The sequence below is a fragment of the Aythya ferina genome (genome assembly GCF_964211825.1).
Source record: "Aythya ferina genome assembly, chromosome: Z".
NCBI lineage: Eukaryota > Metazoa > Chordata > Aves > Anseriformes > Anatidae > Aythya > Aythya ferina.
In genome coordinates this window covers 44,742,223-44,757,259 of record NC_140299.1, presented here as the reverse complement: position 1 = coordinate 44,757,259, position 15,037 = coordinate 44,742,223, and the positions used below count along the sequence as shown (strand labels likewise).

General features: G+C 38.8%; 1 protein-coding gene across 3 annotated transcripts in view; it reads left to right on the top strand.

Moving 5' to 3' along the window:
* The first annotated feature begins 7 nt into the window (after positions 1 to 7).
* The window catches only part of HSD17B3 (hydroxysteroid 17-beta dehydrogenase 3), a 28,086-nt gene continuing 13,056 nt past the window's right edge, over positions 8 to 15,037 (top strand). For all 3 annotated transcript variants that reach the window (XM_084503156.1, XM_084503157.1, XM_084503158.1), the window contains exons 1-4: positions 8 to 1,351; positions 2,831 to 4,954; positions 7,047 to 7,093; positions 12,909 to 12,984. In XM_084503156.1, the coding sequence (XP_084359282.1) occupies positions 4,771 to 4,954; positions 7,047 to 7,093; positions 12,909 to 12,984 (307 nt within the window). In that variant the 5' untranslated portion in view covers positions 8 to 1,351; positions 2,831 to 4,770. The remainder of the gene's footprint in view (positions 1,352 to 2,830; positions 4,955 to 7,046; positions 7,094 to 12,908; positions 12,985 to 15,037) is intronic.

The window sequence follows — 15,037 nt, the reverse complement described above, 5'->3', positions numbered from 1 at the left end:
TTTAGCTTATTAAAAAATAATAATAATGTGATTATTTATAAGAACAAATGCCATACATGAGTAAATCTCAAGTTATGAAGTTTTTAATTCACCTGGACTTTGGTGCTACGTGTACCCAACAAAATCTGTTAGTTCTGCCTCAGTTTCTGTCTTCTCTTTGAGGAAAAACTCCCTGCAAGGATCACAAGGCTTGATTCACCATTGCGTTGTGCATATAATCTTTGAAATCAGTGAAGAGACAAAAGATGCTTGTGGCTCAGAATGATTTCACCTATGCACTTGTTCTTGTATAAGTGACTGTAGAACATATGGATCAAAGAAGAGACGTGCCCCGAGATTGTTCTTTGTGTACGTGTTGACTGAAGAACTCAGGATATGGCCTAGTGTGTTTGGTATGCACTGTGTAGACATTCTCTCTCAGTCTTTTCCTCATTCTCAGTAACATCACAGCATTCTGCTGCTGTTGTCACTGTTGTTACAAGTGAATCGTCATAACTTCGCTGCAGCATTGAGGAAAGAAGAAAACTTGGAGAGGCTCTTTTAATAATTAAAGAGATTTTTTTTTTTTGACAGAGCCAGTACCAAGCAGGTAATTTAGAGAGATAACAAAGGTAACTCTATGTTTGTGTAGGTACAGTCATCATTTTATATCACAGTCCTCTTCTCCAATGTTTTGTCTGTAATTACTAATTAATGCTGCACAGAAGTGATGTTACAAACTACAAGTGGGAAAACGGGTTGATATATGGAAATCTAACTGTTGTGTTTCAATGGGAAGAAAGAATCTGCATCTTACATATGCAGTGAAAGTTTTTTTGGTACTAATTTATGCTCAAAATTCAGAGCAGGTGATCATGGCAAACCTGAGGGTTTGCTATATCCAGCAAGGTGAGTTCAGTGGTTCAAAAAAAAGTCTGGACTCTGATGGTTTCTGTTATTACGTAGGACAATAAAAGCATTGCTCTGTATTCTCACTTCCTTCTCTGAAAATACAGAAGATACTGTTTACTTGCATTTCTGAGGTTGTAGTGTTTAGCCTTTGAAGCTAACCTTAGAAGCACTGCAGCACTGGAAGACAGCAGAGCAATTAATCTTGTTCAAGTTTTCAATTCCATACAAACATGAGCCAAGATTTTTTTTTTAATACTCAAATCAAAAGAACTTTTTGGAAGACTTTGACATGGAACCAGGATGATGTCATGACTTGTACCCCAGTTTGAATTAAAATACAGCAAATCCTGAAAGGCATTATGTGATGTGTTACACTTGAATGACCAGACTGGATTAAATCTAACAAACCAGAAGCTTCAGGGACTGCCTCCACTGCCCACTACCTGCATGGATTCGAATGGTAAGAGGAAGAGTGACTGCTGATATTAGAAGTGTTTATTAGTAATTAGCAAACACAGTCAAAGTGGAAACAGAAATCTGGGCTATAAAGTTTCTCATGGCAGGCTATGAGATTGACTGGGGCTTTGGGTAGTCTGATCTAGTGAAAAATGTCCCTGCCCATGGAATGGGATGATCTTTAAAGGACCCTTCCAACTCAAACTTTTCTGTGATTCTGTGAGATGTGACTTATATTGTCTACCTGTTGAGGAGCTGTGCAAGGGATGGGTTACTACATATATTTAAGAAAGATCTTCTGTTTTAAAGGATTTCCTATGTGACTTAAAAAGCCTTCACTATTTTGACTATAATACTAATGAATACATAATGGCACCTACTAAATAAGTTTCCACAAAGGAATAGCTGTGTACATTTCATTGATTAATATTTTGCTGTACATTTATAAACAGATACAGAATGTAGTTTCAATTAGTTTTTCATTTCTGTGTAAATGGACAATTGTAATGATTTCAAGTACACATGTAGGACATAAATATTTGCTTTCTATAGGATCAACTTCTGGACTATAGTTGAAGAGTTTTTCAGAAGTTCATTCCGTACTGTAGTGGAAATAGTTTTATTTAATTTTTTATCTGTATCTTGATTTTGAATTCCTTCAGGCTTGAACTTACCTAACATACAGACCTGGCTCTCAGTCTTTTTGACAGTATTATTCAAATGGTTAAAAAGATTAGGAATAATCAAAATTAGGTATTATGTAGAAGAGTGTGCAAGTAATTGCATCCTTTCACAGATCAATTCAGCTTCAGTCACTTACTATTTTTCTTCTGTATCTGCAGAGATAATATTGTTCCAGTAAATGTACTGGTTGAAACTCTGGGAATATGAATTGAACCAGACACAGTTTTTCATGTTACAATTTAGCCAATTACTGAAATGGCTATTCAGAACCTCCAGCTAAGCAATTTAATCTCTCAGTTAATAAAGCAGTAATTTAAAACTGATTTCTCATACGATACATCTGTAGGTAATCCTGCTCTTTTCTACAGATTTCATGTTAGCTTAATGTAATATTGCAACGGTTGTATAACTGTCACTTCTTTGCTGTGTGAAACTTCAGTTTCTTTCTTTTGGAACAATTGAAAAATGGTTACAGAAAACTTAAGTCTACAGAACACATATTTAAGCACTAGTAGGTGACCTAGTTTTAAGAAATAATTGAGTGACTTCTGAAAGTCACATTCCCTTAAAAAAGTGCCTTATGGTCACATAATGCTAGGTACAAAGCTTGATTTTCAGAAGTCACTTCCATACTTCTAAAATTTAAGTTTTACAGGTGACAACGTGTGTCTACAAGGAACTTAAGTATGGTAACAGAAGAAGATTAAAAAACTTCTGAAAGCAAATTTAAATTAAGCAGTAACTGGATTGGAAAGGAACTTTAGACTGTACATTAACCTGTTCACTCTTGGTTTTATAGGATTGCTTAGCAGCAGACTATCTGTAATGGAGTGAAATGAAGAGAGAGAAAGTACAGTGGCTGTCACAAGAAGCTTTCTAGCCATGCACTGTGTAATGTCCTTGCAGTGATTCCTGTGAAAAGATAAAAGGAATACCTCGGGGGAAAAAAAATAGACTGGGCTGGATGAACAATTCCTTGAATTCAAAAGGACTGTTTTGTTGTTGTTGTTGTTGTTCTTCTTCTTCTTGGATCTCAGCCTGGTTTACAAGTATTAGGCCCAGCACAACATGTGTTTCAGGCTTGTAACCAGTCTCTGGAAAAGCAGTAAAATTGCAAGGGAGTGTGGGCAGAGCTGGAAGTGCAAAAGTGAAGACCTATAGCTGTGGACTTTGTGATTCTGTAGTCAAAAATGGTGTTTTGTTTTGTTTTATTTTAAATTTATTTAAAGGAGATATTCAGCACCATTGTTGCATATGAAAAGGCATAGCACAGCTTGTTCAGATTTAAAGTTTTCCTTGAGTAGTGAATGACTCTTCGGGGAATTTGTGATTGTATGTAAATATTTAGGAGAAATTTAGTATTCAGACCATTTTTAAGACTGGCCTTACCTGTGGAGTAAAATGAGGTGTTAAGATATAGAAAACAGTATGAATTTTTAAGGGAGATTAAATATCAAGAAACTGGCTTGTTGTTAAGATAGTAATGTTTTTTATATCATTTTGTTACAGTTAATGTTACATTCCTTGTGATTCAGACATCATCTCTTCAATTCATCTGTGTACTTTGGTTTTCTGACCAAAGGTGTCAGTAATGTAACACTTGATATACATTGCTGCTCTTCAGTTGAAGATTTCTGGGTGTCAGAGATTCAGATTAAATTTTAAAGATGCTTCATCTTAAATGTGAAAGAATATCATTGAAGTATATACACAATTTTTATTTTGCCTTATTGTAAGTGCATGTATAACCATCAGTGTTTCTCTTCTCCAGTTTAAGTTGGTCTTTGAAGAATGCATATTTCAAACTGCCACTGAAAAGAAGAGTAAATGTTTCTGTGCCTTCCCTGAGATTTTCCATATTAACATTAAAACAAACAAACAATCCAACAAAAAAAAAAAAAAACAACAAATATGTGTGAATTTAATTAATTGTATTTTAATATTACTTTGTATTTTCAGCTTTCCAAAAATTTCATGTTGCATTAAGGTACTGTTCTTGACAATGCTTTTTAGCCTTATGTTTTTGATCCATGTCCTCAGCTTTAACACTAGTTCCAATGTATTTTGGTCAGAAAGCTGGAAGTCCTGTTGCCTTGTTAATATCTTACTGTAGTAGTTTGTGCCATAATTTCACCATCTATAAAATGGGTATTAATCTCTTACCAGAAAGCTTTTTTGAAGGTTATATAATATTGCTCCTTCTATTAAATAGGAAGAATTAAATGTCTTTATTACCCATTTATTATTTTGTCTTCAAATCAAGAGATAAATGTATTTTTCTGGCCTAAGCACAAGTTCAGTGTGAACTTGCCCTGGAAGTCTCTGGACTGGGGCTTAACTCTTCACCACTGTATGAAGTAGTGCTGTTGTGTTATCCTCAAGGTCTGGAGTATTCTTATCCAGGGTTTTGGTTTAGACCCATCTTCAGTCTCTACGATTCCTAAGCAACTACAATAAAAATATTTTTATTCTTTTTGTTCTTGTGTAACCTCCAGAAAAGGAATTAAACCTTGCTACTAAAGCAAGCACCAGAAGTCATTGTTTCATTTTGATTATTTTTTTTCAGTCATTTGCAAATCTGTGTGTAATGCAGAGACTCTGTTACTCTAGTCTAAACTCTGGGCATTCCTCGGAGAAAACAGGTCACGTGCCCTGATTAGAATTCTCCCTTCTCTGCCAGTGCCCGGAGACTGGCAGCGTGCTGGGAAGAGGCATTTCCCAGGAGAGTGTTACCCTTGCATGCATGCTAGCTTGCTGCCTTCTGTCACCATGGAAGACTATCAGCATCAGCTGCTGACGGTTATTGGGGGACTGATCTGTTTCTGTGCTCTGGTAAAATGCATCAGATTTATGAAATACGTTTTCCCACATACCTGGAGTGGTTTGCCTCAGGCTTTCTTTCCGTCGCTGGGAGAATGGGCAGGTAATGCAAACTTTCTTACCTTCTTGTAGCTGAGTGATGAATTGTTACGTTACTAACTGGGAGAGGTTTTCCTTTCATTCTTGCCCTGTCGCTTCAGAACAGAACATGATTTCCACTAACTGAGGCTTGCTTCATTTCTTTTTTGTTGCCTTGTAGTAGCTTAAGGTTTATGAGCCTGAAGATTTTGCCTCCTTGGGGAGAAAAGAAAAATAAACTGTTAACAACTTGCACCCATGGTGTATAGATGTGAATTTTCTCCCCACTCCTACTTGTGATGTTTTTTTCTCCACTGGAAATGCTTTAGTTTTGATAGCATTGCCTATATCCTCAATTTCCTTCTAGTGTATCCTAGTATATGGTCTCCATTCTTCAAAGCAACTTGTCTTTGTTCCTTGTGACTTTGCTCCAGACAATTTTCTGTTTTCTTTTCTTTTTCCAGAACTGATGACTTATCCTTAATGGTATCATTAACAAACCAAATCTGCTTTTGCCTAAAAACTACAAAAGCTGCAACTTGGCAGTGTTTTTTTAAAAGACATTACATATTCTCATAAAAATAACAGAAATGTTTAATAAACACATTCTTCCTACTGAACACTGATGTTTTTCTTAGTCTTGATAAATTAGTGGTATGAAGAAAGAATGAAAAGGTATTACAGTTTCTGAGTTCCTGGGCTATAGATATCACTGATGGTGGCCTCTTGGTAAGAGGTGACCCCAAAAGTGCTCTTGTGCTTTCTTTCTTGCCGCCTTGCTAGCAACTTGATGTCACTGCATAGAGTATATGCTTAACAAGCACTTTCACAGTGGATTAAGAAGAAATTAAATCCACCCCTTTACTGAAGACCTGTCTAAACACCAAGTACTTCTGAAATAATGCACAGGCATTGTTTGTGTTAATTCTAGTCAGGTATAGACCTCACTTGTGTGTGTGTGGTGAGGAGCACTGTCTGGAACCCTCTGTGTAAAATCCTGCTTCTGTTGAAGGCTGAGAGACTCTCATTTCCTTTGGTGGACCTTGCGTGCTCTGTCCTTCTACAAACACTAAGGTTTCTCAGGCTAGTAACGTTAATTAGACCTGACTGATTTGCTGCATCACGTGGCACATGAGCTCCTGAGAATTGTGAGAATGAAAGTTGGAAGCTTCTTTTCCAGTGGGTGCTTGCTTTTCACCTTCAGGCCTACTAGGAAGGTAAAAATCCACTGCCTCCTCACCTCTGTTCTTTGTGAAATAAGAAGGTAATAGCTCTTCTGTTGGCAGTGATCTCAGCTGTTCAAATTCACCTTGCACTCCCAGTTTCTTTTGCAATTTAGAAGTTCTTAATCCACGTTTTTTTTAGACACTGACCCATTTTTAATTTTGCTTTGAAAACTTATGAGGTGTATGTCAGAATTGCTTCAGTGCTTGCCTACTTTACTTATTTCTTTCTTGATAAGAAAGGTGATAAACTTGTTCTTTCTATAGTTCCTCTTTTTACTTGCTTGCATAATATTTAAAGATCAGGATGCTTTACAAAAGCCAAGGCTTGTTTGCTTTCCCAGTGACACTAAATCCAAAGGTAAACTGTGAGTCAGAAAGTTCTGGGAGAAGAGTATTTTATAGATGGTTAAGTTTTTCCTTGCAGACAGAATTCTTGCATGAGAAAAGTATCACTTCAGCCACTAGTATCAGCTTCAGTCACTGGTTACTCCTTGTCTTCTGCTGTACTGCCACAGACATACAAGCTAAAAAGCTGCAAAACAGAACACATAAAAATATGTGTACAGAAGACAACTCTACCATCTCATAGGAAACGGACTTGCTGATGAGTGTTTCCTCATTGAATAATAGCTAGCTACTGCATAGGTTACTCCGAGGAGGGATTTGCTCTGAAGACAAAAAATGCTAAGTGAAGTAACAAAAAGATGAAAAAGTCAAGTCACAAGGGATTAAGTGGGGGAGGGGTGAAGGGGGAGAGAATTGATTCTGTGCTTTACTAGAAGCATTTTGGTAATGTTCAAGAAATGCAGAACAGTAAGTTTAACAAATTCAAGAAAGAACAACCTACAGTAGAGCAACAAACATAATCCCTCTTCTTTTTACTTCCTCCAGTGGTCACAGGAGCAGGAGATGGGCTTGGAAAAGCGTATTCATTTGAGGTAAGATAGATTACATACACTTAATTTTTATTTTAACAAAATGGCAATTGCTACCCTGTACCAGTCTCCACAAGTTACTAACAAAATTCTAGGATTCAAAGCCAGTGTGACAAACCCAGTACTAATCCTTCCCCTCTGTATGTGCAGAATAACATTAATCAAGTTCTGCAAGGAAACTGGTGTTGCATTTCAGAGGAAAGTCATTCATGCCTTACTGGTCTCATCAGTCCAAAGAAATAAAATGGAAACACTGAATAATCCAAAAGATTTTGTGTAGTCTATCCAGAGTGGGAAGTCTCCTAGGTTATCCCTTTTTAATCCCAGTTTCACAGCTAATGTGCTTTTTGTCTTTCACTGAGGTTGTCCAGCATTAAAAATAAAAAATGTATTTTGTTAGCCTTCACAGTTGCAAAGAAAAGTCTGAGAGTCATATCTGAAATAATAAAGGATAACTCTATGCAAATGAAAATGAACTACAAATTATGGAAACTATAATGAAATATATATGATTTGATTAAGCATTGGTAGCTTCATGAGTCTGTAGGAGGAGGAAGGAGAGAGCCACAAACAGCTCTGTGCTGTTGTGCAGCCACTACATTTCACTTCACTGATATCACACATAACTGGTGACAAGGCAACCTTGAAGTTGAAACATCCAGAAGTTACTGTCTTCAGAGCTGAGACAACAGGATGAAAATTAGTAGCCTTTAATATGTGAGAGCTTAGATCAGATGTGATGCCTTCTGATGTGATACATTATATAAAAAAAAAATCTTTAATGGGAAAACACATTTGCCTTTGATTTAGTAGGTTGGATTTTTTAAAGCCAGCTTATGCATTATTTACTTTAATCACCTGATTTTGATTACTGGGGGTGGCAATACAATAAGTACTTTTGAAAGGGTGTTGAATGTAGGAAGCACAAAGATACCAGGTGTTGTGTATATATCTATGTATAGTTTAATATTTGTAGTTTAATATCTGTCATAGTTGTGATAAAGATCACATGCTCTCCTGTGGAAGCGAAGGGAAAATGCTACCTTCTGTCTATTGACTGAGCTGCCGTAATGCTGAGCAAATGGCAAGGGTCTGCAGATGCAGCTTACTGAACTAACCCCATATGGGAGCACCTGGTGATATTTCAACCATGTGAAGTTTGCAGGCACCTGAGAGTGTCTAGATCGGATTCTCTGTTTTTGTTCTGCCTTCTTTGTGTCATATGGGTTATACAACAGTAAATCCCATTTAAAAGGCCATTCATGGCATGCGAATCATGAGAAAGTATAAAATAACTACTGTCTTTTCTTGAAAAAAACAGTTCTTGGCTGGAACTGGCAAGATTCTGTGGAACATTTGTTCATTATTTTTGGCTTTTGTGTGATGACTGAGAGCCATCTTGATCCTTGCTGAGACGTACCTTCCTCCCCAGGTGGTCTCTTTGATTGAAGCTGTGGTCAGCTACTGCGCTGTGGGGCAGATCCCAAGCCCACACCACATGAGCTCATAGTTTGGCACATCATCTCGCTGGCTGAGGTCAAAGCACACGCTTGTGTGTGGCTTGTGGATAAATAAACCCAAACCTGCTGTTTTAGTGTCTGTGTGCCTTTGGAGTTCCTGGCTCAGTGCTGCTGTCTGCTGATCTGACGTCGGAGTACAAAGTTCTCTGATGTTCTGCTGGAACAGGTCCCGTTGGTATTGTGGGCCGATGGAGAGGCAACACACATCTTGTCTGTGGGCCGCGGGGCCACAGCGTCTCTTCCTCTGAGTTTGTGCTGCAGCAACAAGTGATGAATTTCCTTGAGACGTGGGCTGATAACAAGTTACAAACTAACATAGGGGCTCAGGCTCCTGTGGTACAGGTGGCTGAGGAGAGCAGTCTTCACGTTTTGGAAGACTAGTGTGATGTGGCTTTCTCTGCTCAGTGTTTCCGGTGGAAACTCGAGTTGGTGCTCGTGAGTACAGCCCAGGAGATAGAAGTTCAGGCAATGGTTACAGTATTTACTGGGTCAGAACCCTTGTTTCCGAGGTTTATAGACAGATACAGGCCTCTGCGAAATCCATTAAGCTCAAGAGCTGTCTGGGTCTGTGTGAGCAGCCAGGCAGCTGTGAGGTCTCAGAATACTGCTTTGTTAATGCCAGGACACAGATTTTTCAGAGCAAATTATTGTCCCTTTAGGTTTCTAAGCTTGTGTTGGCAGGCAGGCACACCTTGAGCTTATCCTCTCCTGCATGAAATTCCAGGCTTCTGAGAAGGCTCTGACTGTACTTCTGACATGTCAGGGTGATTTTGAAGGACTGGCCTTTGTGAACATACAGACCCCATCCCTTAAACTGACTGCTGTGATGTCAAAGAGCTGGCTTTTGGATCTAGTTTGCTATAATTTTTCCAAAAGCCGGGTTTCTGTCTCAGGCTGTCATGTCTGAGAGATCCTTGACATCTCCACTCATTTGTTAGCACTTCAGGTACTGGTACAGGCTTGTTAGCTCTGTTTTCCTGATGTAACAGCAACAGAAGTGCTTTAGGATCTCCTCCTGGCTTAGCACCTCAAATATCCTGTTTGTATAGCCAAGGCCATTCCATATTCTGACATTTACAGTTTCACCTCTGCACACTTATCTTATGGCAGGACACAAGAAGGATTTTGGGAACTGATGTGGTCACCTTTTACTTTTTTTTTTTTTTTTTTTTTTTTTTTTTTTTGTAATTATTAATATTTAATAACATGCTTATAAATCTAAAGGTATCTAAATCAATGTTTTAGCACACCATTTCAACCCAGGCCATTCTATGGTTCTATGATTTTGAGAAAGGCCTTGCATTCATTTATTAATGCAGCCTTTTTTGAAATCTCAAACCTTTGTCCTATTTCCTGAAATCCTATGCAATATTACCAACAGTATAATAAAAGCTAAATAAGATCTGAGTTTTTCTGTTCCAGCTGAATATGCAGTCTAATTTCTCAAGTCGATCCTGGATTTATTCCTTGAAATACTGCTGATCCAGTTGTGTTGTGTAGGTGCAGAACTAGCAGAAAGCTTGCAGAATCATCTGCCCTGTCTTGGCCTGCTGGACCAAAATGGGTTGAAGGATTTGAATCATAGGGATCCTTCAGGCCTGATTCCCAAGCAAGGGAAGAAAATAGGTGAAACACTGAGGCCATATCAGTGTGGTCCTGGGGAAGAAAGAAAATCTTTTAAGATTAGTAGAAAGTTATGGTAGGTGTGCACAGAATTATTATCAAGGATTTTAAATTATTATGTCTAATGATCCGTGTAGACTATAACCAATCTGTCAGTATAGCTGCAGATACAGTTTGAATCTAAAACACTGTCGTGCCTCGTGTGAAGCTTTATTGTCTGAAAATTTCATTTGCTGGAAGATTTACTTCAGACTGTAGCTGCAAAAGCGTGCTGGAAAATACAGAGTGACTTCACATGAATTAGTATGGGCTTAAGCTTTTTAACAGTGTTTTTGTGCGATACCAGAACGCAGATCCCATCAGATCTCCCTTTAACATTAATCCCACTTCCAAAGGCTGAGATACCATAAATGTCTGTGGCTGCAGGCTGCAATACTGCTCCCGCATATCGGCAGCCTCAGAGGGCCGGGAGCATTTCGTCCCTTTGCCACTGGGAGTCAGGGTTTCCTCACCCAGCAGGTCTGCGTGGTGCGGCGCCGGGAAGATGCTTCGCGCTAAGGAAGTCTGCGCTAGACGTTACTTTCGTTTGCAATGTGGCTGTGTTAAAACTGCCGTGGATGGCCAAGAAATTCCACTTTTTTTTTTTTTTTTCCTAAATACAATTCATTTTGTTTGCCTCGGGGGTGTTTTTGAATCACGTATGGTCATTAAAATGTCCCATGAAACTGATTTCTGAAGAGAATGTGCGCTTTCTATGTGGGTCAGGGGGCAAAAATAAAAGACTAGGCAAGGCAGGTGTGCAACCATTTTTGCCTTGAGAAATGGTTGCCACAACCTTTTGCTTCTGGTTAGTCTGGTATACAAAAAGCAGAGGTGAGTCCTCTCACCTGCCAGTTTGTGATTTTGTTTGCCACAAGTATATATGCTTTTGGCTAAAATACAACACAGTCTTAGCAGTGGGTATCATTATTTATTTATTTATTAGGAGGGATTTTTCCTCCAAACAAAGCACAGAGAGATATAGCTGAGATGATGTTGAGAAGCCCAGTGAGACAGAGCTTTAATTTTATTTTGTGTATGACACATCTGATATTTGGTCTGGAGTCTAAATGCTCAAAAAAATCAAAACAATCCCCATCCAAGCACCCCCAAGTGACAGGTAGGAATAAGTGACCACAAAAGCAGGGACCATGTCTCCGTTGCTTTCAAGTGGATAGGAAACAGCTTGAGCAAAGCTCATGTGGACAAAGGGAAATTCACCAGTGTGAAGACAATTAACGTTCTCTTCCTGAGTACCTCAAATAGAGCCCTTAAAATAAGCTTTCGAAACTCCAGAGCGTCTGAGCCTCTGCATGTCTCCTTGGAGCACAGGACAATTATGTGAGAGGGTCTCCGAAAGCTCAGGATTGTGCGTGGTCTTTGTGCTGAAAATGCAAATGGTCGTGGCTTATACATTTAATAGACAGTCTGCCCCTCGTACTCTCAATGTAGTGAATTTTTAAACAAAGGTCCTTATTCCTTAACATTCTTTTCATTGTTTCAGAAGAGCTCAGTAGGACAATCTGCTTCCCTCAAATAGGTTTAAGGAGAGTGCGTTGCAGGGAGTCAGCGACAGAAATGAATGGGTCTTCAGTGTGTGGGCTTTGCCAGTTAGTTTCTTGGTCTAAGCAAACATGGTACTTTCAGATGAAGTTGGCTTTATCTTTTGTGCTGACTGATTTAACTCTCTTTCTCCTTGCTCCCATGGCTATTTTTTTTTTCTGGTTTCAGCTCTATCTTTCGTTTCTTTGTGCACACAACTCTCTTCAACTGCTGCTTGTTAATACCTTAGTTTCACAAGCTGAGGGCATATTTTTCTCTCAGGTTCTGCCTAAAACTCTTTAGCTGATGGGAATGGGAGGCCTAGGGAAAATGGGAGAATACCCTTCCCTATTTGTTCTGCACATGGTAAGACCAAACTGACTATGGACTACTGTGTTATGTGTTGTTCACAGCTGTAAACTTCAACTCTTGCCAATATCTTTGTGGATGTACCTTTGTGTGACTGTATTTTCAATTTTTATGTGTGGACTTACTGGACTTTTTCACTTTTGTTTGTTTGTTTGTTTGTTTTTTAAGTCTGTATCTAATGAAAGAAACAAAAGTTATCCATCTGTCCTGTGTGAGATTTTATTTCTATTAAGTACATATGAATAAGTCCATATCCCTGCAAACTCTTGATTCTTCAGTTCAGTGTGCTCAGTGTACTTCCTCAAGATTAAAAGCAAAATGTGAGGATCAAAGATGGTGTCATCAACATATTTGTTTCCTAATGTTTTTTCTGAGAAATGTCATGTTGTCTTCATTCCCTGTGAATATTCACTCACTTGAAACAGGCTAGGGTCGTTTATTTTTTGGTATGTATTGACTTTTCATTACTGTCCAGTGTGTTTTTCTCATAATGGTCCAAGATTATACAGGAGACTACTAGAATCCAAATCACAGACTATTAGAATCCAAATTAATTTTTTGACCTGTTTTCAGTATCCATTGCTTACCCATTAGGCAGGTGATAAGTGACTGAAAACAATTAAGTAAATCTGTAATTTTTTTCGTTGTAAAACTAGAAAAAATATCTTCTAAAAGAAATCTTGTCAATATTGTTTTCTGACAACTTTTATATTCTCCTCTTGCAGCTGGCAAAACGTGGATTAAATGTGGTTATGATAAGCAGAACTCTTGAAAAACTGCAGAGAGTAGCTGCTGAAATCGGTAAGCATTCATCTCAAACTTACTTTCCTGTTTAGTAGGCTGGCTTGGCAGGAACCTGGAGGTCTGTTTCCCTGGTACAGCATCTACTATGGGTGGGCCCCTGGTATTGCTACAGATTGAGCCCCAAGTATTGATGCAATATAACAGATACTTTGTTTGATATCACTTTGTTTTTTGAACCCTTCCAGTCATGGACTACGTTAAATGTACATGCTGTAATTCAAACAGTGCAATGGATTAGACACATAAAAAAACCAACCAAACAAAAAAACATGACTGTAGGTTCTGTACTGGCTTAAAACCTTTATTCACCTGAGTTTAAATTCTATAAGTACAGGCAAGGCAGATGTTGTGCTAGATTTGTCTGAATCATCTATGAACCAGTTTTTGCTCAGGAAAGATTGCCTTTAGACTAGTTCTTGGAATATAGCGAAGGAGGAGCAGAAATGAAATCATTGTAGCTGTTGTCTTTTTTTTTTTCCTTTTAAGATTTACAAGTTCCATTTGGCTTTTGATAATGCAGTTAAATAGTTCATCTTTAGAATTAATGTTCCCTTTCTTTCCTGCAAAGTGGATAAACCATTTGCCCTGGGGAATGGCTTGTTTAAATACATTAAGATTGACAGTTAGGATTTCTATAGGAGTCAAGTGAGTTTATATCCTCCATTAACTTTAGAGATTGTGTTAATCACGGTTATTTTTCCCACAGTCTCTTCTTCTATACATGGCTTCCATCCACCGTGCTCCTTGATTTGCAGGCTCCTGTGCTAAGCATGTGTCACTCGGAGGTTTACAGCCCTTCCCTTAGGCAGGCGGGGCACCTGGCTGCAGCAGCACATCAGGTTTGGGGCACTCATCTGCCGAGCATGCAGTCCATCTCCTAGGGAAGCTTCGGGAGCTCCTCCTGCTGAAGCAAGGGATTGATTTGGCTTCTATTTCTAATTGGGCTTCTAATTTTTCTGTCCATTATCCCCCTGTCTGCCTTCCTGGCAAGGCCGCGCAGTGCTGAACCCTGCAGCAGCACCCAGCCAAAGACCTGCCCTGTCCTGGAAGGCACCAGTGTGGCAGCCCACCCTGTGCCAGTGGGCACCACAAAGTTTTGTTTTCCATAAAGTTTGCTGAAATTAGTGGCAGCTCTCAGTGAGATCTTTCCATTGTTTTCAGTGGGTTTTGGCTCATGCCCAGAGTGACTCATGTCTTATTGTGTCAGGCTGGAAGTGGGTGCGTAACAACTAGTAGATGTCACAAACAAAAGGAAGAAGAGGAAGATATGGTGATGACAAGCAGAGAGCATCTGATCTAACGCATGGATAAAAAAAAATAAAAAATCAGCAGGGAGCTCTGGATGTGTACTTAGGTTAAAGCTTTGGAATGGCTCCTCTGATTTCAATTTGCAGACTCAGCCTTTACTGTAATTAAACTAAACAGTTATTGGAAAGGAAGAAGAGTTAAATTTACTGTGATTTTATGTAAGTAAGTAAACAATGCAAACCAAAAATGAAGCAGAAACTTAACAGAATGCTTTTACTGTTTTCTAAATTCTATAACTCTCATTGGCTTTTTTTTTTTTGTTTTTCTTCTAAGCATCTTAAACAAGCAGTGTCTTACTGCAAGCAGTTATCTCTACCCTGAACTAACATGCAAGGAGATTAAGGCACAGAGAGATAGAGACACAAAAATTATCTCACGCTACGTAAATATGTCGTAGGACTGTGCACATTGCTCACGTTTCCTTTTGCTTAACAGCGAGACTGTGTATCTTTGTCTGATGAGTTGGACACAGTAACTAGACGACTTGACTCCCTTCTCAACCTGATGACATTATTTGCGTAATTGTACTGTAGAATTCCATTCAGACACTGAATAATATAAACGAAAGGATGTTAACAAGGGTAATTCCAGAGGTCTCACTAGCTGGCTTTCAAGCAGCCCTGTGGATTGTAGGGACGTCTGAGAGCAGCTCTCAGAAATGAAGCTTGCAGCAGACAGAAATCCACAAGCAGAAAAACCATTCTGCACTGGAACCAAAAGCCAGATTTCCACCCCAATGGAC